General features: G+C 34.8%; 1 protein-coding gene across 3 annotated transcripts in view; it reads right to left on the bottom strand.

The window, feature by feature from the left end:
• Nucleotides 1-27,510, bottom strand: part of LOC146541147 (uncharacterized) — a 261,208-nt gene that overhangs the window by 55,982 nt on the left and 177,716 nt on the right. For 2 of the 3 annotated variants that reach the window (XM_085207431.1, XM_085207598.1), the window contains one exon: nucleotides 18,709-18,762. In XM_085207431.1, the coding sequence (XP_085063557.1) occupies nucleotides 18,709-18,762 (54 nt within the window). Of the gene's footprint in view, nucleotides 1-14,721; nucleotides 14,785-18,708; nucleotides 18,763-27,510 lie in introns of those variants that run through there. The other variant, XM_085207517.1, reaches the window with a different exon arrangement.

The following is a 27,510-nucleotide window of genomic DNA, read 5'->3' as shown; positions in this document are numbered from 1 at the left end:
AGTACTGAAGTTGAAGTTCTATCGAACTATCTAAATCTAATAAATAAAGTTTTTATAGTGTCTCTTTTCATGAACCTATACTTCATATTTTGTATATCATTCTCTTAAATATTTTTTTGTCAAATAAAGCTTATTATTATTTTAATATAATATAAACTGTAAATATTTTTTTTCCAATTACGCATTTTAAAATTAACCTTCGTGGACCATCCTGTTTAAAACACGACGGCACCGATACAGTGAAATAATGTCTTCCCTAGAACTGAAAATAACTCTAATACTTATGTGACATTACATAAAACTACCTTAAACTAAAAACCTTAAACTAAAATTTTAACAAAAACAAACTAAAACACCTAACGTGGAACCTGGAACCTGGAACCTAAAGTTCCAAAACAAATATTCTGGCATATTTAACAAAGTTAACCTTTTTGTATATAAATATATAAAATATACCTCCATATATCTAATATATAATATTCTGGCACACTGGCGCTGGTGGAAGCGCGACACGGCGTTATGATGTGATCAGCTGATTTACGTCGGTTGTTGTTGTAATTCATTGCGGCCTTAAACACGCACATTTGTCGTGGCGATAAGGGCTGGCGTGTTTTGTGCCAAACCCATTCGTGCCCTCTGGGATTGACCCAATTTTGAACCAGCTATGTTTTATATTAGCGAATCGTTAGTGCTTGTTAAAACACTTTGTTTAATTTTAATTTTTATTTATGTTAAAAATATCGGTCGGAAGTATCATCACCATTAGGAATAACGTGATGGTGGTTCGCTTGATATTCTTGATTCTTTCTGATTTCTTGATTTTCATTTTAATCTAGCCATGCTTTTACTAATTCAGCTTGAAAATTCCATAGATCATTATCATATGCATACATAACAAATATTCTTATACCATAGTGAGAAATTCGTGTGAATATTAAATTTCATTACAAAACGAGTTACAAAATCACCAAGAAATTTATAGCCTTCCAATCAAAAACTTGTTTATATGCAATTTCTAAGCCATTAATAAGCCTTAATTCAATAGCTGTAAGGGTCACTAAAACAATTTGTCAAGATAATCTTAAAAGAATGTCTGGTCAATTCTCACACTGCCTATCGTATGTCACTGATGTATTAGCGTATGCAGATTGGATCTAAACGACAATTTGATTTGTATAGCTGTTTCATATTCTTTAACGGTTTACTGGTTTTTGATGGCTTGGGTTTATGTAGCTGTGGTGGAAATGAGGCGTGTAAAAGAAATATCTTTATGGGTATTAGAATATTGGATATTTACTTTTTAGGAAACACGCGGCTCTTGGATCCCGCTACGTTCAAATTTTTACATCTTTTCTGTCCGAAATATTGGATATTTTTTAAGTTAATCACTGAGTGAGGAACTGTGACTAATCTTTTTCTCATCTTTTCCATTTTATCAGTGTTTTTTGTGATAACAATTAGAAAAAAATAATGTTATTGGCTTGTATTTAATATGCAATTGGATGGCATCCACGATGCATTTAATTGCAATGGGACTGAATTATTTTCATTTTTCTGCTTTGGCAAGACAAAGCTACTTACTATATGTACTAATTCATTACTGACAGTTTAATTTATTAATCCTAACTTAACATTTGACAAATAAACACTAAAAACATTACACGAACCAATCTGAAATGGAATAGTTAGTGGAAACAGTTCCAACAGACATCATTGATGATTAAAGAGCATCACTAATCCTGGAAATTACCCTGAAATTTTATCTATCGATTATTCTGATGTCGTGATTCTGACTGCTGTCAAATGCACTGTTACAGTAAATAGCTATTTAGTCGATGTATGTGTATGTATGTAGATATATGTGTGTTGGCAAATTAATTGTTTGTTTGTATGTAACTGATTGAATTTTGTGGTTTTGCTTGTACAGCTCTATTTTTAAGTAGAAAAGTTTTAACTTTGAATATGTATGGGATATTTTCTTTTAAGAGTTATATGAATTTATGCAAACTCAGGAGGTCGTCAGAAATTTCGAAGATCGCACCGATAGTGAGACAACCTTTCTTGGATGGTGGATAGCGAAGTGGGGAACCTAGTGTTAAAACACTCCATTCTCCACTTTCTGTTCGAAGCATTGCGTGTTGAGTGGCTCAATGCCGCGCTTTGCCTTGTTGTTGCTAGACCGAAGTAATGAAAATATTAAATATTTGATTCCCCTGAGTAGGAATCGAACTTACAGCCCTCATGTTTACAGTAAAATCCTCTAAGGGTTTCTAAGTCTTGGTAATTAAGTTTTATATAACCTCTAAGGTTGATCAATGTACAAAATTTAATCACAATTGGAGCCAGTGAGTACAGCCGGTGGTTAATTGAGCATCCTTTCATAGTTAGCCTTTTGTAAACCGCAGATTAAACTATAGTTAAATCTTAATATTAAATATATTTCAGTTCAATAAACTAGAAAATTTCTCGACCTTAATTCACTTTTTACTTAAACTAAAATATTTTCTTATGCGAAAAATTGTTGACAATATACAATTATTAAAAGTACTAGAATGTAAATAGTACTTTTGTGTCGAGGCAAAGAACGGTGTTGATTTCCGCCACTCAACACGCATTTTCTCAAAGATTAGGCGGTGCGTGAAAAAAATGTCGACACCAGGCTCTCTCTGCCCACGCTTTTGCGGGATAAAGCGTAAAGCAAAAAATAGAAAAATAATTTTTACAAACTATTTTTAAGCACCCTTTTGCACCACTTAATTATTTTATTCATATAAAATATAAATCATGATAGTATATGTAGGACCAGTACCAGCATACCAGTGCAACATACAAATGAATTTACATTACAATCATATAAATGGTGTGCCACTTGTTAATATAACGACTTCCTTCTACATTAGCTATCTTGTTTGTAGCGAGCGATATACTACGTCTGGTTGCGATTTCTTCCGTTCTGGTATAACATTGTTGTTAAAGCCTTATATGTAACTAGCGACTCAGGCGCGGCTTCGCCCGCTTAGACATATTGTAATATTATATGGAAATTATTCGAGGCAAGGCGCGGGGTTTAGTTACGTCATTCACCATGCAATGCCTCCAGAATTCGGCGTAAAAAAAGAGATATCCTACTCGACAAATATTCGGGAACTAAACTAACAGAATTTCATATTCGAGAATATCGCTCTCATCCATATCATACCGAAAATGTTATCTGAAATACAATCACATACGTAAAACAGAGAGCTCTAACTAATCGAGAGCATGTAATCAAAATAAATTTGGCCCAATATATAGTTTTAGAAGCATCGGTATCGGTATCCTGAAAGCGTTCAGCACTGCCAGCTATTAATTTAATCGTGTATATTGCAATTGACCGCAACCGCAGTCGCGTCCTGCCCCGAGCCTTGTCATGTACCGAATACTGCTATTTCATTTTAGTGAACGTTTAAGACTGATTTTGCGATTAGATTATAATATAATACATTTAATTTTAAATATTAATTTAATATATTCATTTTTAAATTATGTGTAAAAGCTATTTATTTGTTTGTCTGTCTGTAATCTGTATGGTTCTTGTCATGGGTTGACAATATTGGCATATTGATACTTTTATTAGCTTGGCAATGTATCTCGTATTTAGTAGGCTATGATGGTACGTTGAAACCTAGTCAAGACATTCTCCATTTTCTGATGAAGGCATTGCGTGTTGAGTGGTGGAACTCGGCCTCGCAGATATTTTCCGCCTCATACGTAAACAACAGTAGATCTGCGAAGTTAGAAGTTAAAAAAGTAATATATAGAAAAATTCTATTTAAATACAAACCTTAAATTGTGTACTATAAAAGAAAGTAAAATATTATAAAGACACAAAGTAATCCTATTATTTAAAATCCACAAATAACATTGTCTCTGTAAACCGTCGTCGGTACGGGCTTGCTCTGCGGTGGTTATTAATCTAATAGCTGCTGCATCGGGCCGCAGGCGTTTTGAGGGCTGATCTGCCGATTATGAGGTTGCAGGGCTAAATAAGTATAATAGAAGTGATTGTTTTACTTATATAATTTTTTATATTCCATAGTAGTGCCAAAGTAGTTGTGGGGTTAATACCCATTTGAAGGAATGAATTATTTACATTTTTCTTCCCAGATAAGATAAAGCCCGGCTATGGGTTCAGCCACGGAATGTCGCCAGAACTGGGCGTAAAGTTGGGGGTAGACGGTATGTCTTAACGACAAAGTTCTCTCTGCCTCTGCCTAAACTACTCCTGCCAATTGAAAATATCTGTATGGTAATATCACACGTTCCAATTTCATCCACAATATTGAATCAGTCATCATCATCATCAGCCTGTCCTCGTCCACTGCTAGACATAGGCCTCTCCAATGGCACGCCACTGAACTGAATCAGTACTACTAAGAAATAAACAAAAAAAAAACTCCACTGTAGGTACATAACGTATTATATGTATAGAAATCTCTAACAATTAGTATCAAATGTTCTAATATAAAACATTTACAATGTACACCGCAAGCGCAACGGGCCAGCCTTTGCTAATCATCGGTAGCCACAGCAGCGAACGCAACGGGCGAATGCGACCGACAATCCGACCACCGCAAATACTGACGCACTACAGGTTGATACTGAACTACTTTGTTGATTAGAGTCTTAAACGGAGAGAAATAGAACGGGAAAAAGAAATAGAAAATTTTTTTTTTTTTTTCTTCATAAAATATGTTTGTAAACTTGGTATTGATGGTGACGGGCATTGTAATACTGTATTGCGAACGAAACATTTATTACATGAAATTGTTATTAAAATAGGTTTGCATATTGACGTGTATTTGTTTGTGTTATTCAAATTTGAGTTGCTTATCAGGCGGAAGCGATTGCGTCAAAATCAAGCACTTCCCAAATCTTATAACTCACACGCTAAAGGCACACTAGGTCCTCTATTTATAAGGATAGATAGAGAGATAAATTACCTAGTGTGAAAGCACTTCATCCTTCGCACCGCATTATAGTCAGAGGCTGTTCCATTGTGCTACGATCACCTCTAGCTCGTAAAAGCATATTTATATATTCTTCTTTTTTAATCTGCCTTAAAAAATAAAATTCTTCAAAACAAACTAAAATCTCTAAAGATTTCATATAAAAAATTAAAAGTTTACTCACTATATATCTAACCTACACAATACATACATACGATATCATAAGAACAAATACAAACATGTTTACATCAAAGAGCATTATTTGATAATTGGCGTGCACACGCCACACTCCCGAACCCCCCATCACCATCGATTCGGAAACGTTGCGATTGATTAATCGAACTTGTCGGTATCGGATCCAGCTTAATTGAAAAGTCAACGTCTTCCCTCCCCTCCCCTTCCCTTCCCTCGCCATGTCTGCTAGATTACTTGATATGTGAGGGTAATTTATTATTTTAGTTAGGCCGTTTGTCGGCAATTAGATTGTTGTTATGATAGTGGTTTTTTTTACTATTTTTTTGTTGTTATTGTATTTGTTGATTATCATTTTAAAATAATGTATTGTTAATACTAGTGTGTTTGAGGCTTCGCTTTGAAAATCCGTTTCATATTTTAAAATATAAAGACAGAGAGTTAAGAGAGGTAGGGGTAGACCTCGGTTGACCTTCGAAAACACAGTATCAAAGATACTGGAGGAAGGTCGTAAAAATCATGAGGACCCCCCGAAGGGCATGTATGAAGAGGTTGATGACAGTGGACGGGGCGAAAGAGGTCCCCTCTGACTACCCCGCTAGGGATAAAGCGTGAAGTTAAGTTAAGTTTAAAATATCTATGCGTCCATAGCTAACAAGTGACTTGGTTTAATACTATGTAAACATAAAAGTTTAAAGCTAGAGTAAGAATATTTTAACGAGAAATGTTGAATGAGCAAATAATTTTATTATGTAATTTATCGGTAGGTTTGATGGGTATTAAATAATTGTATCAAATTATTTATCATCTTCTATTTTAGATTCATGACATAAAAATAAAGGTCGTCATGGCGCAGCGGCACAAAAGTGTGACTGTAACACGACGGTTGTGGGTTCGATCCTCACTCGAGGAACTGATAATATTTATTTATATTTTAATTTCTTCGCTCTGATATCGAGGCAAAGAGCGGTTCCCTCTGCCTATCCTGCTGTGTGAAGCTGAAAAAAATGAAATAGAACAAACTAATAATGGGAATACTTCTCTTTTACTGCACTTTACTATATGATGTAAATAATAAATACCGTAAAGCTACCTAAAGTAGTTACAATAAACATTTTCATTAAACTCTTTTCACTACCAAAATAGTCAGGTTTACAATAATATATAATTTAGCTTTTCAAGTTTTGATCTCTTAACAACCTCCTATTAAATCACATAATTCAAACACTGACCACAACCGACCACGTTAAAAAAAACGACAATATGATGTCCTTTCAAAAAACACCCCTAAGCTTCATAAAAGGGTATTTTTATGTAAAATGTATCATTTGTTCCGCACAATAGTGGTTGTAGGTCCCTCGTTAGCATAAAAAGGTGGAGTTTAGGGGATAAATTAGCGGTTTTGTCCCCATAATGGGTACGTCTAGTTTCTGGACTTCGGGGGATGGGTAATGGGGGCGTAGTGTCAGAATTATTTAGGAAGATTCGCGGGAATGGTCGTACTGTACCGTACGTAGGCTATGTGTCACTGACGCTATGTGAATTGTTTAACATTCGAGTAGTTTGGGGTGCTTTCTGGGTGATTAAATTCTTAGTATAATAAATGTTGATACTTGGTATCAACATTTACTTAAACATAATATCTAATTTTATATTTTTATGTATAAATTAAAAACTCTTTTTGGTAGCGTAACTTAACGCCAAAATATGGTTAACAAACGAATGGAATTCAAACCCACAACTCCCACTCACAACTTTAGTGTTAATACATAGGTTTTTACTTTATAAAAAAATAAATATACCGAATAGACGATGCTTGTGCCATTCCTATACAGTCGCATCTTTTGCTATCTCGAAATATGCATCTCAAGTTTTCGCGTAAGCATTTCTATGCAGAAATTCATGTGTAAGATTAAAAGCACTTTGAATGTGAGCAACATTTATGGCATACATTTTATTTACTGATTTACAAAAGCTATAGAATATAGACTAATAAGCTACGTCCTATGAATTTGATAATAACCTACAGAAATTTGATTTTAAACTGAGTTTCTAAAAAAAAATCTTTTTCAACTAAACAAAACTACAGAATAAAATTAAATTACATTTAACTAATGTCCACAATAATTTAATAAAAACCAAAAAAAAAACAAACACATGAAAAGTATAATTGAAAAACAAATTTATAGTCAAGTAATTCACAAAGAAAATACCTTCACTAAAAACACTGTACGCTAAAAAACAGCTTCTTTCCTCTTTTCCCGGTTAAACGCATAAATTACACGCACACATGGATTTGTAAGGCTTGGATCTTTATGGGTCGAAACTGCCTCACAATAGGGTGGAGTTCCGTAGGTCGTGGGTCGTGGCCAGTAGAACAATACGCGAAACGGAACTGGTCTGTACAACAAGTTACGGAATGTATGCATTTCCGGATGCAGTTAGTGAAATTGGATACAATGGTTTTCTTTGATTCATCTTTCCTTTTACGTCAAAAAATAAATAAGTACTTTAATGGTACCTTTATCATATTATATTTTTTTTAGTATTGTTTTAAAAAACTTAACTTAATTGACATTCCACTTAAATAACTTCTAAATTATATATCTACTATCGTAAAATATTTCAAAGGGATTTACTAAGAAATGAGTTATTAAAAGGAATTTGAGGTTTAGTGAAGTTAAGAAATGTTATTTCATCAGATTAGGATGAGGCTTTCATGACGCGGGGGCACAAGCTGGTGACTGTAAGTGCAACAACTATGGGTTCGATTCTTGATCTTCAATCTTCGAACCAGAGTGCCTTAATACTAGGTTCCCTCTGCCTGCTATGTGTACAGCGTGAAGTTAAAAAAAGGAAGGGAAGAAGATCTTAGAGAAGTACAAAATAATCTATGTATATAAAAGGACTTGTCCTCACTGACTGAGGTAAGACGCACGCACAGCTGTAACCGCTGTGCGTAGAAACGTAAAATGTGGACAGATGTTTATTTTCGTAATTTGGACATCCACTAAGAAGGGATTTTGAAAAATTTTAACCCTAAAGGGGTAAAATAGGGGTTCAAAGTTTGTATAGAAAAAAAATTAAATCTGCACCGATTTTTATAAAATTTGATATTCAGATTTTTAAAAGTATTTAATTGAACACGTGTTTCATCGTTTTCTAGAATTCTCCCCCTAAGGGTGCAAATAAGGGGTTGAAAGTTTGTATGGAATAATCTTTAAATGGCCACCGATTCTTATAAAATTTGAAACTTAGACTCTTAAAAGTATTTAATTGAACATATGTTTCATGGTTTTCTAGAATTCTCTCCCTAAGGGTGCAAATAAGGGGTTAAAGTTTGTATGGGAAAATTCTTAAATCGCCACCGATTTTTATAAAATTTGATATTTAGACTCTTAAAAATATTTAATTTAACATATGTTTCATGATTTTCTAGAATTCACCCCCTAAAGGTGCAAATAAGGGGTTGAAAGTTTGTATGGAAAAATCTTTAAGTCGCCACCGATTTTTATAAAATTTTAAATTTAGACTCTTAAAAATATTTCATTGAACACATGTTTCATGGGTTTTTAGAATTCACCCTTAAATACGCAAGCGAAGCTGCGCGCGTCCGCTAGTATTACATAAATTGACGACATTCTAAATACATATATTATGACAAAACAAATACTATAAACCTACAATCTCTTTAGCAGCTTATTCAGGCTTCCATACACTGAATATAACTATAATATACCTACAAAAGTAAATAGCCATTATATCCTTAGAATATAAAATGAATAATAGGCGACTGGACCAGACGCGGTCGCAGTTCCGCACACCAAATAACTTGGTGAAATGCGTTCAAATGCATCGGACGTTTCCGGTAGGAACAGTGCAGTGCAGTGCAGTGCTGTTCACCGGAAGTTGTGATGTTATTTATAATTACGCTAGTGTACGGTTTTATATTATTTTGTGTGGAAACTATGGTTTTTTTTTAGAAAATATATTTCTACCACATTACCAAAATTGGCTTAACAGTAAGAGAGAAGGCCTTATTTAAGGCGCTTTCCAATCAGATCATAGAAACACGTGTCTTATCACTTGGTTCTCTTTGTCTTGCGTGAAAGCGTGAAGCTCCAAAGTTATGAGTCTAGTTAAAAATACCACGTCTGCCTAATTTCAAAACTTTAATGCATTTGTTTCTTCCATTTATTCAAGTCACATAATCCGTCCGTCTTTCAAGCATATGGGTCAAGCTGCGTCGCAATTATTTTCAACATATTGATTTTTTTTAATTAAGCCGTTGTCATGAAACTGGCTGACATGTGACATGTAATAATCCTTTAAGAAATATTATTTTATTTTTTATCTTGGCAATAACTGGACATTCTTAATTGGCCAGATATAGCAGATTCGATTTACATATATTTTATAGAATCTTCTATATATTTTATAAAGGCCATAGCGCAGTGACATAAGCGTGTGACTATAAACGAGACGGTTATAGATTTGATTCCCTTTGATTTGATTGATGATCATGAAGAAAAGCGCGTTGGGTTCGTCACTCAACACACAGTGTCTCGAAAATTCAGAGGAAGATGGGGACCGTAGTGTCTTATCACTAGGTTCTCGCATCCTGATACATGCGGGACACATGTGTGAAATTTAAAAAAAAACAAATAAGAAGTTTTATAGTACAAAATTGAAAAATCAAAATCTTTGTAGGTAAAATCCACGTGTACACATAGTCTATTCAAAGAATATATAGACACAATGAAGAGGCAGACAACGGGCGTTTGTTCTTCAACGAACATCAGTTTGCATTCGCTTTGCTACACAAAACGCTCGAGGACTTCGGAGAGAAAATGTTTGCGAATGCGACGAGACGCCTACAAATTGCCGCCGTCCGACTCTTGCCATCGCTAATTATGAATGTTTTAGTATTAAACGTTGGGAGTTAGTTAAATTTCTTTTGGACTTATTAAATTTAAGCTTTAATCTTGTTGAGATTTAAATTTGAAACTTTAAAGTTTAATATCTAAGATTGTTAGGTTCTGTGAAAATTTCGCGTTACAGTTTTAGTTAGCTCCTTGTTTATTTTTAGTTAATACTTTAGCGTGAGTCAAAATAATTTGATGAAAATCTAGTTAAGTCGTCTGCTTGAAGTCGTTTGACTGCAGAGTTTGTTTTTTTATTTCTCCTCTCAGTTGTTGAAACAAAATTAATAGCAGCGATGAGTTCCGCCACTCAATACGAAATGTACGAAACATTAGGAACTGAGTGTCTTAATAAATAATAAAAAAAAAAAATAAAAACAATAAAAAAATAAAAATAAAAACACCAATAAAAAAAAAAAAAAAAACACCAAACTCGCTCTGCCTACCCTACAATATGCGAAATACTTACACCGTAAAAGAAAATTAAATTTAATATAATTAGATTATTGCTTCTAATGGAAACAAAAACCGATAAAAGTACAAAGAAAAAAAATATGTATAATTATACTATAGTAGTGTAAGCTTTGGTGTAAATCATACAGAACGCGTCTATAATTGCTGCCACACCCGGCCCTAATCGCCCCACTGATGTATTGGGATACACGTAATATTAATTTGTTTCGCTCACGCAAACAAAGATTGGAAAGTCCATTTTATATTATTGCTTAGTTATTATGTACAGGAAATGTATTTTTTATTTGTTGTTTTGGGTTTCAAAGTATGGAGTAATACGGTGTTTTTTTTTTCAAAAATTTGCGTAGATGTCACGCTTTTTCCAGCCTGTAGTATTAGTATATTATGTCTTCCGATTTACACCCGAGTTCGGTGTTCGATTACCTTTTGTTTTTTCAGATCGAAAAAATGAACGATGATGATGACGATTCCCACTAGGTTTCCAGGTTCTAACCTGCTACATGCGAGATACAGCGTAAAGCTAAAAAATAATATTTAATTATTTATACAAAAATACAAACCTTGACACCACTAGATTTTAATATAATATACAACGTTAGATAATTACTTGTCATACAAAAATAAAATTTATCTTCACAACACCGTTCGAAACACATAAACAGCCATTTAATAAAATAAAGTCGAAAGGTGGAATTAAGAAAGCATTGATGTGTCAAGAACTCGAGAGTCAAGGCACGAGCGGCGTTCATTATAGCCCTCGATAAAATATAGAAAAGTGTGGAAATGTCAGTACACCGCGCGGGGTTAGACGACGGGGTCATTACTTTGATTTATAGCTATTTTATGTCTCAGATAAAGCCTTTATAGAGACGTGAGAATCAATTTTGGTTTAGAGAAATTGGAATGATGGGATTTCGAAATAATTTGTGATGCAATAGTGGCGTAGTCCACGATAGGTGTGGGTTCGATACTTCTTAGGGGATTTTTTTTATTTTATGTCATATTTTGGATAAGAAATCATCTGTATATGCTTATATTTAAAAACATCTTGTCAGATAAAAGGTAACATCCCTCTTTTATTATTAAATACAAACGTGCATTTAAACAACTGATCCCGCTATACTTTCGGAAATCATTATAAAACACTTAAGCCCATTTATATGTTACTTCATTTCGAGTATTGGTAAATTACTGTTATTATGCCACAAGCGTTATACCATTCCACAGTTCTATAATTATATGATAAAAAACAAATATGATAAGATCGTGGTCATTAAAAAAACAATTTGATGGAAACACCCTTCGCGTGAGCGTGCCAGATCGTAGCACATTAAAAAAATAGCTTTTTCCTACTAGAGGCGTCACGCTAAAGCCAAACAAGGATAACTAAAGGGTAAATATATAAATATGGATTATAAATCAACTCTATAGATACTTATAATAAAATTGTAACTGATCGCTGTCTGTACCTATGATTCTCATAGAATGAGAAAACCTATTATTCGATAAATATAAAGTATTTTGTCTTAAAAAAATTGCTATATTATAATGTCTTTATTGAATTGGCTAAAACTTAACTTTTCAATGTATCGATATAATTCAGATTAGTAAAGAAATAATTGTTTAGTTAATAAATTGTTGAAGCGTTTTTAATTTTTTCTCCACTTTCCGCCTGAATTCGAGATAATTATTACTGCGATTTATATTAACTCGGGTATTATTATTAATATTAAATAGTTAACGAAATAACATACATAAGACAGATACTAAGTAATTTAATTATTGTAATTTTGTTTAAGGTTTAATTATTTTGGAATATAATAAAAGTAACATTAAATTTACAACTTTATAAAGATTTTCTCTAAAACAAGAACTAAAATAATTTTATATTATACAAAATGTACCACCATAAAAATAAACTGCCCACTCAAAAACCATTTTCAGTATTCAAATCCTAAAAATACAGTGTCAAAATTTCATATGAGAGAACCGTATATACCACAGCTAGGATTTTAGCTCTTAAACTTTAATGTAACCCATATGTTATGCTGGAATTCTTGAATTTCCCTGCAACGTGGACGTTAAATTTCGAAAATTTCAAACGACAGACCAAACTTAGCGCTATATAACAAATGTTTGTTGCAAATAAACTGTATTTTCGTATAGAAGTATACTTGTAGTCACTAAGCATCCATTTTCTTCACGCTCGACGCACACTGCGCGAGTGCTGGAGACGGGAACGCGTTTTTGTTGTAGGTATATGTATATATGTATGTCGCTTTTCGCGTGAATATTTGAATAATATGTTACTTAAATAGTACCTAATGTTTTTAAGTATGAAAATTTTGTTTTAAATATTTATTTTTTAGCTTCACGTTCCCTTGCTATTTGCGGTAGAGGTAGCTTAGCGATAGAGGTAGATTAGCGTTAAGACACTCTGTTCTCACTTTTTCTCCCAATTTTTGATACATTGCGTGATATCTGGTATATGTATATCAGATATAATTAATTTTATTTATAAAATATGGCACCCAAAGTGCTATATATACGAGTATAATAAATAAATAAATTTATTTTATTCTGCGTATTTTAAATGATGCGTGAACAATATTTCATACGGTTAATGTCTCTGAGACAGAAAAATAAATTAAAAAATTATGCCTATAAAAAATCCGGACACAGCGGGATTTAAGCTCGCGCCTTCTTGGATAACACGTCAAAGCAATTTATAGCTAATTGAATATATTAAAAAAGCCAGAAAAGGTGTTTTTTTTTGATAAAAATGGTTGTTATAAGATCCGGCATTATAAAATGTTGAATGAACAAAATTTTATCGTGCTTAGCTTATTTAGGAGTTACTGTTCACTTAATTTCATAATTTTAGTAATTAAAAAAAAAAATCTCTTACAATCCTCAAAAGTGTAAAATATTTTTTTAACAATTTTTGTTTATATTTAGCAATGATCACTATTCAAAATTCTCTATATTCGGAGCTAGCATCGGCCAAGACTAAAAAAAAAAACAAACAAACAGCCAAATCGATAACCTCCTCTTTGAAGTCGGTTAAAAATGATTAGCCACTTCTACCACCGGTGGTTTTTAATTAAGTACTCAGCGAAATTAATTCCCACTCGTTATAATAAGTCCAATATTATTATTTCGAGGCCCGCCCGCAATTAGTACGTCACGTAAGGATAGCGTGCGTACAAGAACGGATTTAATAAGCGCCGTGCACGATATACGTGTATAGGTAACGATATAATAGAATTGTATTCGGTGTGGAATGGTTTATAGCTATTGTGGAATAGATTTGAGGGTTGTTGGTTCGATTCTTTGGAGGTATTGTGAAAACAACATAGATTTGCGGGTGTATTTCCGAAAAAAATACCTCAAACAGTTTCCAAGATAAGAGGAGATTGGGAAACAGATAATAGAGTGTCTCAATAGTAGGTTTTCTTTGTCTATTCCGGAAAAACGCAAACATGAGTGACTATAAAACTGAAAATAGTATTTAATTTTAATAATAACAAATTTCGATAATGATGTCACGTCATCCGTAAATTAGAACAGGTTAGTTAGCTAGTTGCTCATATAAATTTTGAACATTATGTGAGAAATGCCATTGTATTGTGCGAAATTCAGAATATTTTATACATCATTTAGTTTATAATAACAATAAGGCATTGTGAAATATGATTAATTTTCAAATATATTTATTATTTCCTGAAGAATATCTGAATGTAGACCTTTACTTAATATAGTAGTTTCCTTTGATGGCTTAGAAATTATAAATAATACCTAGGTATATTGTAATAATTAATTAAAAAATAAAAACTGCAATATCCTTTTAAAATAGCAAAGGAAAGAGCCTAGTGTCAAGACACTCCGTTCATAGACACTCAGTTCATCTGTTTCTGATTCAGCTACGTTATTGTAGCCGTAGCACGCCAGACACGAAACACAAAAAAGATAATGCGAAAATTTAACGCATCCAGAACTCTGACGTGGATGATTATTTTAAATTGAATTGCTATCCCGCCTAACACGTTCAAAGCAGCCATATTCCTATTATTCATAGTACACACTATTTAATTTGCATTATATGAAAACTATATTAAATATATCACAAACAAATATTTACAAACCATTATAGCCTTTCGGTTGTTGGCAACACGTACTGTGAACAACACTACAACTGACACTATACGCAAGGAAATAAATGGTTAACAGTACAGTGCGGTCTTACATACATGTACGAGTATAACTCGATTTGCTTTTATGAAAACAAACGCTCTAATGGGACAAGAGTTTAAATACAAAATAAATTACACTGCGTCGCGCAAACACAAGAGGAACTTGAAGTTTTATTAAACAACGTTTGCAAAGCGACGCCGCGCCGCCGTGATAAACATGACAATCTGACTGTCCTGTTCTCCACACAGGATCCGGGAATGCTGAATATTAAAACTCCGCAGCTACGTACATATGTGTAATTTAAAAACACGGACGACCCACTAACTGCAAGTGCTTAATGAATCTGACAAAACCAATAAGGCTTAAAGCTGTAAATTATGATAGTAAAAATGGGTATAAACGATTTGATAAGCTTAAGAATATACGAATTATATTTTTCACAGTTATCGAACATAATTTTAAAAGGCTGCTGCAAAATGAAGAGTGACAGTCGATATGATGGAGTATCTCAATTGCATAAGTCCCCTGAAACGCGGAGACGTGAGCAAAATTCTAAGTGAGTCATAAATCTTTTTATCTAACATTTAGATATTTGGATTCCCACAAATGACCTGTGTAAAGCGATCTACGAGAGGTGCAATAACTCGATTTGCGAATAAATGGCTTGGAAGTTGATCTACAGTTTCATTGGGAGAATGGTATTAGAGGAGCAAATTTTCATTCACGTAACCATTGCTATGTCGGTTATGCGTGTAGGTCCCTGTCGACGGATAAAACCCGCAATAAATGTATGAGTGGGCTGAAATTCGTAGTCGACTCGAATGTTTGCCAGATCCTCGGTGGTGCGTTGCTTTTTTGTTTTGGAAGCGACCCCTGACTGTGCGTTCTTGTACAATTCTACTTTGAAATATTGCGTTTCAGATGAAAAATGACTGTTTTAACATTCTAACCGTTATTGATGGACGATTCCAAATTTACTTATACGTCAAATTAACGAACGCCAATAGCTTATAAGCGACACGAAACATTTTGTTCGGCTAAAATGAAAAATGATTTATCACAATTACTCTTTCATCTGCGCGGATGTAACACCGTTTACCAGTCATTTTACGTAAAATGGAGAATAATGATGCTATACTGCAGTTCAGAAATATATTTCAGTAAACTAAAGTACATTTCGACCGTGTACAATTATCAGTAAAGATCTATCTATAGTAATGGAATTCAAACCGGCGATGTGATCTTTGAAACTTGTAGTGTTCTTGACTGTAGCTACTTCTAATCTTGTGGAGCGCAACTGCGGTGTAGCCGGTCCAAAGCCAATTAGTTCTGATAGATTCTGTTTAGACGGCAGACGCCGAGTGAACTTCACCAGTGTTCCCGGCTCTGCTGAGTGGACAAGAGGGTCTGAAATCACTTGGTGGGATTGTGAGTCTGATAGCTCTCTATGTAGCCTCAATTGTTCATATTGACATTAAAAGATTTTCGATAAACGGTCTTTAAAAATTTATTACTGTTGTTTTATTTAATATCTTATAAAAAAGCTCTATGAATAAAAATAGATCTTGGAATATCATCTCACTATTTTTAAAAGTCACTAGCCGTAATCTCATGGCACAACTTTTACACTAGAAATCTAAGCACGTTTTAATTCGCAAGTTTTCGGCTTGATGAGTGCCTCCTTGTGGAGAGTGGGTGAAGGGGGTCCGGGTGAGGATCGTGACGAGACTTTTGATAGAGACAATAAAAACCAAGGTGGGGCGTTTCTTCCAGGAAATTAGCTGTCACATTACGTAGCCATTAACGCTTCGTTATGTTCCAGGCTGATCAACTCGGATCGAAGTTTTGCGGGCGTGTTCGGGCGTCCCGCCGCAAATTTATCACGTCATCTTATGTTTGTTTTGACTGCCTTCGGTAAATGAGGCGTAGTGTATTTACACTGGGGAGCGCAGCTTAATTCCTCAATATAATTTATATATACGTTCAATATAAAATATACCTCAAAAAATAAATACAGACAGAGAGATATATTCCCAACGGTAATTTCTAGAAATCACAGCTGAAAATTATGGTGGGCAATGAAAAAATAAATTAACTGCCAACCGTATTGATCGTTAAAGAACTCCATTCATTGCTCCAGCCATGCATAAAATATCGGAACTTATTACCCACAGCTCGATGTCTGTGCAGCGCTCGGAGAGAACTACTTGTGGGCACCAATAATTCATTGGCGTAATTAAGCGAAATTGAGGCCAGTGTTGGCCCAGTGGCATAAGCGTATGACTGTAAGCGAAACTGGTTGTGGATTCGATTTCCATTCGAGAAAATAAAATATTTAATATTTTCATTACTTCGCTCTGATGTCGAGGCTAAGCGCGGCGTTGAGTTCCGCCAGTCGTTACTCAACACACAATACCTCCAGAAATTGGGAAGCAGAGTCTTGAAATTTGGTCCCCTTTGCTTACCCTACTGTGTGCGGGAAAAAGCGTGAAAGTTGAAACAAAAAACGCGAAATTACAAGCCGCACAGCTACATCACCTCGGGCAAATTAAGTTAACGCGAGCTAATTATGAGTAATGAGTTGTTTCTCGGCGATTTCAATATTCCGTCTGCCTCTGACGGCGGCCCTTCATTTTTATTTTTTTTTCGCTCTAACCATTCCTCTCTGCGCGGAACGCTAGCCAATTAGTTTTCTCGTAGTTACTTGTAATTGGTAACAGTCGACGAAAATGTTATAGCAGTAATTTTGTCTTTATGTTACGCGGTCGTATTCTGGTTTCGGAGTAGGTAGGCTCGAGAGTGGTGTAAATAGGGTTTACTTGATAATATTATTTTGTGAGATACTTTTTACGTATATTTTTGTACATAGAGGTGTATTTCGATTTCAAATATTACTAATGCTTTTCAGCACCTCGCTGTATCCCGCATGTAGCAGCAGGCAGAGATAACCTAGAGTTAAGACACTCCTTTCCACTTTTCGCCGAATTTTCGAGGCATTCCATGTTGAATGGTAAAACTCATCGCCGCGTTCTGTTTTGTTACCACAGCGAAGAAATGAAAATATTAATAAATAATAATTCATTTCCCTGAGGAGCAATCGAACCCACAACGCGTTTTCAATCATACGCTTGTACCACTGCGGTACGACGGCCTAACTATTAATCTATATATATAAAATCTAAAGGTCACTCACTCATCACGAAATCTCAGAAACTACATGTGCTAGGAATCTCAAATTTTGCATAGGAGTTACTTATAGGACGTAGGTGCTCGCTAAGACGGGAATTTGCAATATTCGACTTCTAAAGGATTGTTTTTGGGGTTGAAAGTTTGTATGAAACTTCGTTACTACAAATGCCAGGAGTCTGAAATTTTGCATAGACGTCACTAGGACGTAGTTATGGAGACAGAAATTAATAATAACATAGTTCACGCGGGTGAAACCGCGAGCGGGCCGCTAGTACTTGTATAAAAAACAGCCAATATGTCACACAATTTGAGTATAAAGAGATGGCTCAAAAAACAGTAGTCATTTGTAAAGTTCGTTAGAGGAACCCACATAGAGGAGCAATTAGGACAAAGAGTGATAAAAGAGCGAATGACCGCTTCGAGCGATCGACTCCAATATATGGTGGGTTTTTTTTTGTATTGTTGCATTGGCAATACAGATTCAAAGTGACACAATAATAGAAAAAAATACGTGAAATATAATTAACCAAAATTACGTACGTACAAAATAATTGTATTGATAAACACCGAGAATATTTCAAAGGAAATAAAAAACGAGAAAATAAAATTTTTATTTCGGCAAAGGAAAGCATTTTTATGATGTCGAGTTTTGATTTTAATTTAATTAAAGGAACGAAAGTCACCACAGCTAATTAACTGGGTTAGTATTCGTCATTTTAATGGGCTGCTATTGGAATGTTTTTACTAACCGTAGTTATTCTGAAACTCGTGCTGCAATGCTTCCGTGAACTCCTTATTGTATCCTGCGAACAAAAGAGAAACAATATCAGTAATTGCTTATTTCTACTATAAATGAAAATTTCTTGAAAATATCCACAATAACCTAGATGCAGCTTATTCTTATTCAAAATGGTTTTATAAATAAGAATTTCATTCTTATGGCAACATTATTAAACCTTAATTTCGTTAAAACTTTTTTGATTTTTTAAAAATGATACAAAAAAAATGGCCAGAACTTACCGCCGCTTTGTTAGAGCCAGCAAATGAAAATATTTACTTATCTATTCCCACGATTGGGAAGTCGAAGATCTTGAGAATCGAACCCCCAAAGGCCACGACGGACTCGAGTAATAAATTTTGACGAGGTAGACTATTTTAGAGTCTTTGTTATTTACTCACGTCGAGTCACTTCAGGGATATCAAGGAGGTGTGTGAAGTATTCTTATTACTTCTATTAACTATGTGTGAACAGTGAAGTTTACCTGCGGCTTTGCCCGTGTGGTTAAAAGGAACTAAGAGTTGTGTATGACACATAGACACATGACACACTTTCTAAGAGTGTCCGAGACTGCCCAAGTGACCTGACCGCAAGTACAGTGGGTTATATCGATACGAATAAAGAGATATATCAGCTATCATACCTAACTAACGAAAAGATTTTTCAATTCCAATCAGTAGTTTCTGAGATTAGTGTGTCAAACCAAACAAAACTGAAAAGCAGTTTAATAAATTCTATTGAATTTACAAAATTTGAATGCAGTATAACCTAAACGTATTTTATTTTAACGATCGAAATAACAAAAAGGCAACAGCAATATAAAACTTTATACCCTTAACATATTTATTGAAAAATTACATCCTTTGTCGAATGGAAATCTGCAAATCGAAACGAATAAACGATACAAATTAAATTAAGAATTTCCGTCCAGTTTTTCGGCCGCCATCAGCAAAATGGAAGTCATCAAGAGTAAACAGATATTTCGGGCTGTTCCACATCCAGCAGGAACGCAATTTGCAGTAAATAAGGGTATCGGTTTAGCGCTATTATCCGCGTAACAACCGCCTCGTAAACACGCCTCCTGTAATGAGATACGGTGTAGCGACTTGCTCTGATATACTAAGAGTTATTTCTGAGCTGATATCTTTGCAACACCAGCACGGCCAAAGTTTTTTAGATTGTGGCCTCTTTATGTTTCCATTTTTATAAACTATTTTAGAGATTCATATATTATTGAGGAGATTATTTTTATGGGTGGGGAACGGAGTGTCTTATCGCTAGGTTCGAAGGAACAGAAGTGTCTACCCTGCTGTGTGCGGGATACAGCGTGAAGCTGATTTATTTTTTTCTGATTATTTTTATAAAGAATAAGGTATTGTACTCGATTAAACATAAATTGTAATTAAATTATAATTAAACGTTCACATTTCTTCAAAAGAGTTACTACACTCTATATAATAAAAGAACATAATCAATGTAACTGCAATACACTTTGACATTGCACTACGAGGAATGGAAATGCGTCAAGAAGTCCTCTAATACGGATTATGCAGCTTATCCTCGAGCGGATAAATACAAGGCGATCGCCTTCACCCTGCAGACTTGACGGAACAAAGGAGGGACGTCCGAGATGGTTTCTAATTACGACAGAGACCGTTATGCAAATCGGGGGCTGAGAGGTCCATGTCTCTAATAAACATGCGCTCTTGCGGTCAGACCGCCAAATTGCTCGCCTTCCCATTTTCCCCGTGCACAATAAAACCACTTCTAGTGGAGTACCCACTCTGGACAATTAGTACCCTTTGATCAAACTAAATGCCTTTCTGAATTGTTTTACTCTTTCACTTAAAAATAAGCGGAAACGACCCGGTCGGTCGACCAGTCGTTTATTAGGAATCACTCGTTCGATGCCAGTAGCACAAGCCAAGCTATTTAGCCAGCAGATGCGTTCCGGTAAATTGAACGGCGGTCTGAGGAAATGACCAGGTCGTGCTGTGACTTCGCCCGCGCCCAAACCGAACTAAAGGCAGCGGTTAGCCGTCCCCATTCACCCGGTAATTTTTCATGGAAAGCTGTCCAGCAGGCGTACTACCATTTTAAACGAGTTTACCAACGTAACTTTAGAAATTGGTTCCAAATTTTAAAAATTTGGCCGCATTTTGCAGTCCGGAAGTCCGCTATAAAATTTTGAACAGCCAATGTTTTGCGGCGTCAAAATTCTGTGCGCTAACGTTGAACTGGAAAAAAATATTCATTTTTCACACGGCCAGCAGTATTTTCTTTAGTATTAGAACAATCGGGATGTTTTGTTGGAACCCTCCGCACAAAGCGAGGGTGCGAGTAAGCGACACGGCGGAGGGTTATTTGCACATGTTTCGGAATCGTTGCATTTCGATGCGCGTTTGCGAGGAAGTCGTTAGGGCGTCGCACTCGCGAGTAAAAAAGAATCAACCACTGTATCGGTCTCGGCAAAAACACCGTCGTTCATATAGCAACTTTAAGGGGCACACTTTAAACCACTTTTTTAAACATCAACTGGCAGTAAATTATTTTACGACAATGTGATTCCCTGTGAATATTCATGTCTCAAAGTGTAGTTCTTTTTTCTTTAGCCTTTTTCGTCATTTCCTACGTTTTTAGAAACGGATCGAACGAATAAGATTGTTTTGTATTGGTAACAAAAATTTTATATTGCCTATAAATGTATAGAAAATAGTGTTATATTTCTAGTTTAAATGTGAACGGAGTGTCCGTTCCTCATGTTCAGCTCAATTCATTGCGTGCTGAGTGGAGGATGTCAACATTTTATTTTACAGGAAGTGATTGTAGATAAAAACATTTTTAGCTTCCCCCCATAGCATTTTATGCAGAAATTATGGGAACGTAGGGACCTAGAGTTATGACACTTCGATTAAATTGAGCTCTGAAACTCAACGCCGTGCATTGTCTGGTTACTAGATCAAAGAAAATGAAAACATTAAATATTTTATTCTCTCGACTGGGAAACAAATCCACAACCACACAACGGTCACGACATTTTTCTAAGAGTAAAATGCAATTACATACATCGCATCAGGTGTTTATAAATCTCTCTGATAGTTTTAATTAACGATATCTAGTCCGAGATGCTGCTGCCTATAAATCTTCGGTATCGAATGACCCGTTCCTTTAATGAATTAAATTTAAATTCATATATTCAATGTAGATACGACATTTTACAGCTATCTTTTTGATTGGGTCAGACCCTTGGAATGAAATAGTTTAAGTTAATAAAATAGATAAAATGTTGACTATTTAAAGTAAATGTATAAGATAAGAAAAGTGTTTTTTTTTTCTTATAAATTACAGATAATAAAGAAGCGCTGTGTAAAAAAAAGTTGTTTATGTTTTTAAAGTTTTTATTTAATTTTTAGTTGTAGTTATTGACGTATATTAAAATATCTGTATAGTACTTAGTGTTTTTAATTTTAAAATTTTAAAGTCAAAACCATAGCAGACATCTTATTTCTAGATTAAATTATTAAACCTCATGACCTCAAGATGTTACCGCTAACATAACACGAAATAGCAATTCAGCGTGAAATAGCAACAGTAAACAGTGCGGTTCATTATTCCTACCCCGTATAGTGATGTATAACAAATTTAATACATGTTATTAATTAGAGTAACAATCTATTGACTACTGTACAAAAGGTATACATATCGTTAGTTTTGTCAATACATTTCACTAAATAAACTTTAGTTTTGATATTATTGATATGAAATTGTAATTTGTTTTCATTTCATTTTGGCAGGGTTGGCGGGAATCAAGTGGTAGGACAATCCAATTTTCAAGTCTTTGTCTGTTGTGTGGCGGGACTCAACGCCGAACATTGTCTATCAGAGCGTGAATATGTACAAAAAATTAAATATCGTTTATATTTCATTTTTTCCCTCAAGTAGAATTCGAACCCATAATTCTCGAGTGTACAGTCAGATTTTTCTATTTACACTTCGAGTAGGGATCGAACTCACATTCGTCGCCTTTGCAGTCAAAGTTTTCTTTTCTCACTATTTTCATATGCGAGATACGTAGATCGTAGATACATTTGTAGGTAGGTATAACGGGAACGTGTTAAAGCACTGCGTCAGTCTCCCGTATTAAAATTGTCACTACAATTTGCGAGTATTTCCTGTATTGCATTTGTATAAATGTATGTTATTTTGATGAATATATTTTTCGTTAGTAAGTGTATGTGGATTTAATAAGTTTAAGTTTATATTAAGCTTTTTAATTGGATGGTAAGACCTTTTTTCAAATAACAAAAAATGTGCTTCGTGCTCTATTCCGCAAATAGCAGGGTTGACAGAGAAAAACTTGTGTTAAGATACTTCTTTCCTCAAACACTACCCAAATTTGAAGACACGATGTGTTGAGTGGCAGAACTCAACGCCGCCATTAAATTTACGAAAGCGAGGCAACGAAAATTAAAATTCCCCCGACTGGGGACCGAACCTACAACCATCACGCAACCATAGTAGGCTAATCAATGGCTTATGCTACGTATAAAATTTTAAATAATCCAAAATTATATTACACATCGCATTAACGTGTCAAGGTGTAAATAATATTTATACGAACCTGGAGTAAAGCCAACTTTGTATACAGTATTTACCGAGCTTGATTTTCCTTCGTGTTATACGAGTATATACGTAATGTTAGAAACCAATTTTCACATAAAACATATTTAAAGTGCTTTTGATTGCGATTTATGATACAGTTTATTTTATTTTATAGCGAAACTTGTTTGAGGAATAGTTATTTATGCAAGGATTTATGGACAATTGATATATTTGATAAACATTGTACAGTTTAGATAGAAGTAATTCTATCTTTGCCCCGGCGGTCAAACCGGTGCCATATCAACTTTTTGTCTCTGAGGTTTAAAAATAATTATTTATTGTAACTGCGGAATATTTTTCTACAAAATGTCTTTAAAGTGTTTGTGTATCTACAGTGAAGTGAATTTGTGCTTTAAAAACTAAAACAATAAAGGAATAAGTGAATTTACATTTGTAGTTGCAAACGATTTTTTATCCAACCCTCAATAGCTGACAAGTTATATTGCGGCCAATGCACGCAATTCGCACGGTTCTGCAATACGCATAAGGATCATATTGCTGTGCGAAAGCTCCGTGGACTGCTCATACGTTTTGCATGTCAATGAATAATTAAACAGAAGCGTCTCACGTCCTAACTAAAGTAAGTTTGTCTCTCGGAGGCAATTTTATTAGTACATTGTGAGATATATTTTTACATTACAATGCCACCCAAGAAGGCTTCTCCTAATTCTAGAGACAAGCTTAATATACCTAACTATGATACGAATCAAAGCTCAGCAGTTACGGACACTGACAATGAAGACTTAAGCAATGTGACTGTTAGACCACGGGCCCGCAAGCGCCAACATGATGATGAGGTATCCGCCCTTACGCTAGAAATGAGAAAATCTTTTGAAATCTTGAAGAATCAACAGAATACTATTCAACAAAGTATTAAAGATATTCAGAGTCAAAATAGCGATATCATAAAATCTATGGATTTTATTTCTAAGCAATATGAAGATATGAAAGACAGACTAATAAAACTGGAATCTGAAAAATTATCACACTTATCTTACATACAATCCTTAGAAATAAAAGTTGAAAACCTCGAAAGATCGCAAACACAGACTTGTATTGAAATCAGGAACCTTCCTGTTCAAAACAAAGAATCTAAAAACGATTTGCTGTCTGTCGTGAAAAATATTGGTGCAGTCACCAACATTCATATTGAAGAGAGTCATCTAAGGGATATTTTCCGGCTCAGCAAGAAAAACGGAGCTAGTAAGCCAATAATTGCGGACTTTTCTTCAATTTTAATTAAAGACAAAATATTGGCCGCTGTGAAAGCGTATAACCGCAACAAAAACAAATTAAACACATTACATCTTAAACTAGAAGGCGAACCTCAGCCTGTTTACATTAGCGAGTGCCTGACTGACAAAGCAAGAAAAATATTTTATTCTGCCCGTGAATTTAGTAAGAAACACGGATACAAGTTTTGTTGGACTGCCCATGGCAAAATCTTTCTCCGCAAGTCTGAAGGTGCCCAATGTCATCGAATCGACAATGATAAAGACCTGGATCATCTTCTTTCTTCGCCCTCACATAAGCTATGACTATATAACCAGCAAATCTTGTTTTGTTTTTTGTTTTGCATGGTCTTTTATTTTCCACGCTACATTCATAGTTTATTAAGTAATCACTTAGTTTTATATTTTAGTAAATTACCACTTTTTGTTAACTATAATAATTACACATTATTTACCACAACGCTTATTACACCAATTCATACCATTCTTCAAATCACACACACAAAATACACCCCCTCATTCATAAATTTTTTATATATCTTCTGCCACGTTCTCTTTCATTATAAATTAAATAGTTTGTTTTCACCAAATAAAAGTCCTAATAAACTCTTATGTCACTATGTTTCCGTTAAATAACATATGTAACGATATTGACACTGTCCAAGTGTCCGATTCCATGGTTTGTTCTCCGGAAAATTTAATTCACCACATCGACACAAACCATAACGCTTTAACAGTTATGCATACTAATATTCGTAGCGTAAGTTGTAATTTTGACGCACTGACTGTTTTACTTGAGAGACTACGCATTCAATGTGACATACTGATCCTTACAGAATGTTGGCTTTCCGCGACTACTATTGTACCCAGCATTCATGGTTACACCTCATACACTTCAGATTACCACAATCAAAACGATGGTGTAATCATGTATGTCAAATCAGACATAAAGCACTCAACTACTAATGTTTCCTTATCTGGTGCTAGCTGTCTTGTTCTAAGACACAATGATGGGTGCGCGGTAGTTGCAGTTTATCGGTCACCATCGAACAGTAATATAGACAATTTTTGTGACAGTCTCGATTTATGTCTCCTCGACCTTAGGCTTGTTGACTCCGTAGTCGTGATTGGGGACATAAATATAAATATTATATCAACCAATTCTGACTCTAACAGTGGTAAATACTTGGACCTGTTAGCTTTCCATGGTTTTTCTAGTGCTCACTCTTTTCCAACACGTAATGATAGCTGTCTTGATCATGTGATGCTGAGATCGAATAAATTTGCTGCTACTTATATCCTAGACTCCTATATAACCGACCACGCGCCTTTAGTTTTTTGTTTACAATGCAACATAAAAAACTTTTCTTCCATAAAAACCTTTACCAAAATTGATTATGTGTCATTACTACAGACAATTTCGAACTTTGATTTTACTTGTATCTTTAACTCCTCCGATGCAAATGCCGCAGCTACCCTACTGACTAATATAATCTTTAATGCTATTTCAATGCACTCTAAGCAAGTAAAAATTTCCCATCGAAAACGTACACTAAAACCTTGGCTGACTCCGGGACTGGTACGGTGCATTAGACACCGTGACAAGCTACATAAAAAGGTCAAAATTGATCCAACTAATGCAATCCTACGTATAACGTACACCAGATATCGGAATTTTTGTAATAATTTGTTAAAAAAATTAAAGACAGCGTATGAAAAAAACGAATTTCAAAAATACAAAAACAATCCAAAAGGCACCTGGAACACTGTTAATAAAATCGTTTGCTACAAAAAGCCCTCACCTACCTCCACACCTTTACTCGATCTGCACAGTGATCCTTGCGTATCCGTAAATGTCGTAAACGATTATTTTGCTGGTATCGGTGCAACATATGCCAATGCTATATTAAACAAACAACTTGACATACATAGCTTGCCAAATACACCTAACTCTCAGTCCTCCACTTCAAATGACTCCATGGCGCTGTACGATACAGACATTAATGAAATTCAGGCTATCATTGCGAACTTAAAAGATGACTCTGCTACTGGAATAGACGGCATTCCTACTTCTATTATCAAAAAGGCTAGTACTTATATAGCTCCCGTTCTTATGCATATTTTTAATTTATGCTTATCAACTGGCGTTTTTCCGGATATCTTTAAGCGAGCTCAAGTTCATCCTATCTACAAGTCCGGCGACAGAGACGCTGTGGTCAATTACAGACCAATATCAATACTCTCGGTCCTATCAAAAATTTTAGAAAAGCTTTTGAATAAGAGACTTGTAAATTATCTGCAACACTGTAACTTCATTGCCGACAATCAATTTGGCTTTATCAAGGGTAAATCGACGGAAGATGCTGCACTACTGCTTACTGAAACAATAGTAAAGAAAATGGACAATGCATCAAAAGTGATCGGCGTATTCCTTGATTTATCCAAGGCCTTTGATACCGTTTCTGTGCCACTATTAATAAACAAAATGGAAAGTGTCGGAATACGTGGCAACGCTCTTGAAATCTTTCGCTCATACTTATCAAATCGCTCGCAATGCACGAAAATCAACCAATACATTAGTGACAGCACTGCAATCTGTTTTGGGGTACCACAGGGTAGTGTCCTAGGACCTACCTTGTTCATTTTATATATCAATAGTTTATGTACCACATCATTACCAAATTGTAACATTATTGCGTATGCGGATGATACTGCGATTGTGGTTCATGGAAAGGATTGGAATGAGGCGAAACACTATGCTGAACATGCGGTCAGATGGATAACATGCTGGTATAATGCTAATCTTTTAACTCTAAATATAGACAAAACCAAATACATCACGTTCTCTCATCGATCCCATTCGCAGCCGCCACCTGAGT

Source organism: Heliconius melpomene, chromosome 1, assembly GCF_056956725.1.
Source record: "Heliconius melpomene rosina isolate 202511_hmr_F chromosome 1, ASM5695672v1, whole genome shotgun sequence".
Lineage (NCBI taxonomy): Eukaryota > Metazoa > Arthropoda > Insecta > Lepidoptera > Nymphalidae > Heliconius > Heliconius melpomene.
This window is presented reverse-complemented; position numbering and strand designations above follow the sequence as displayed.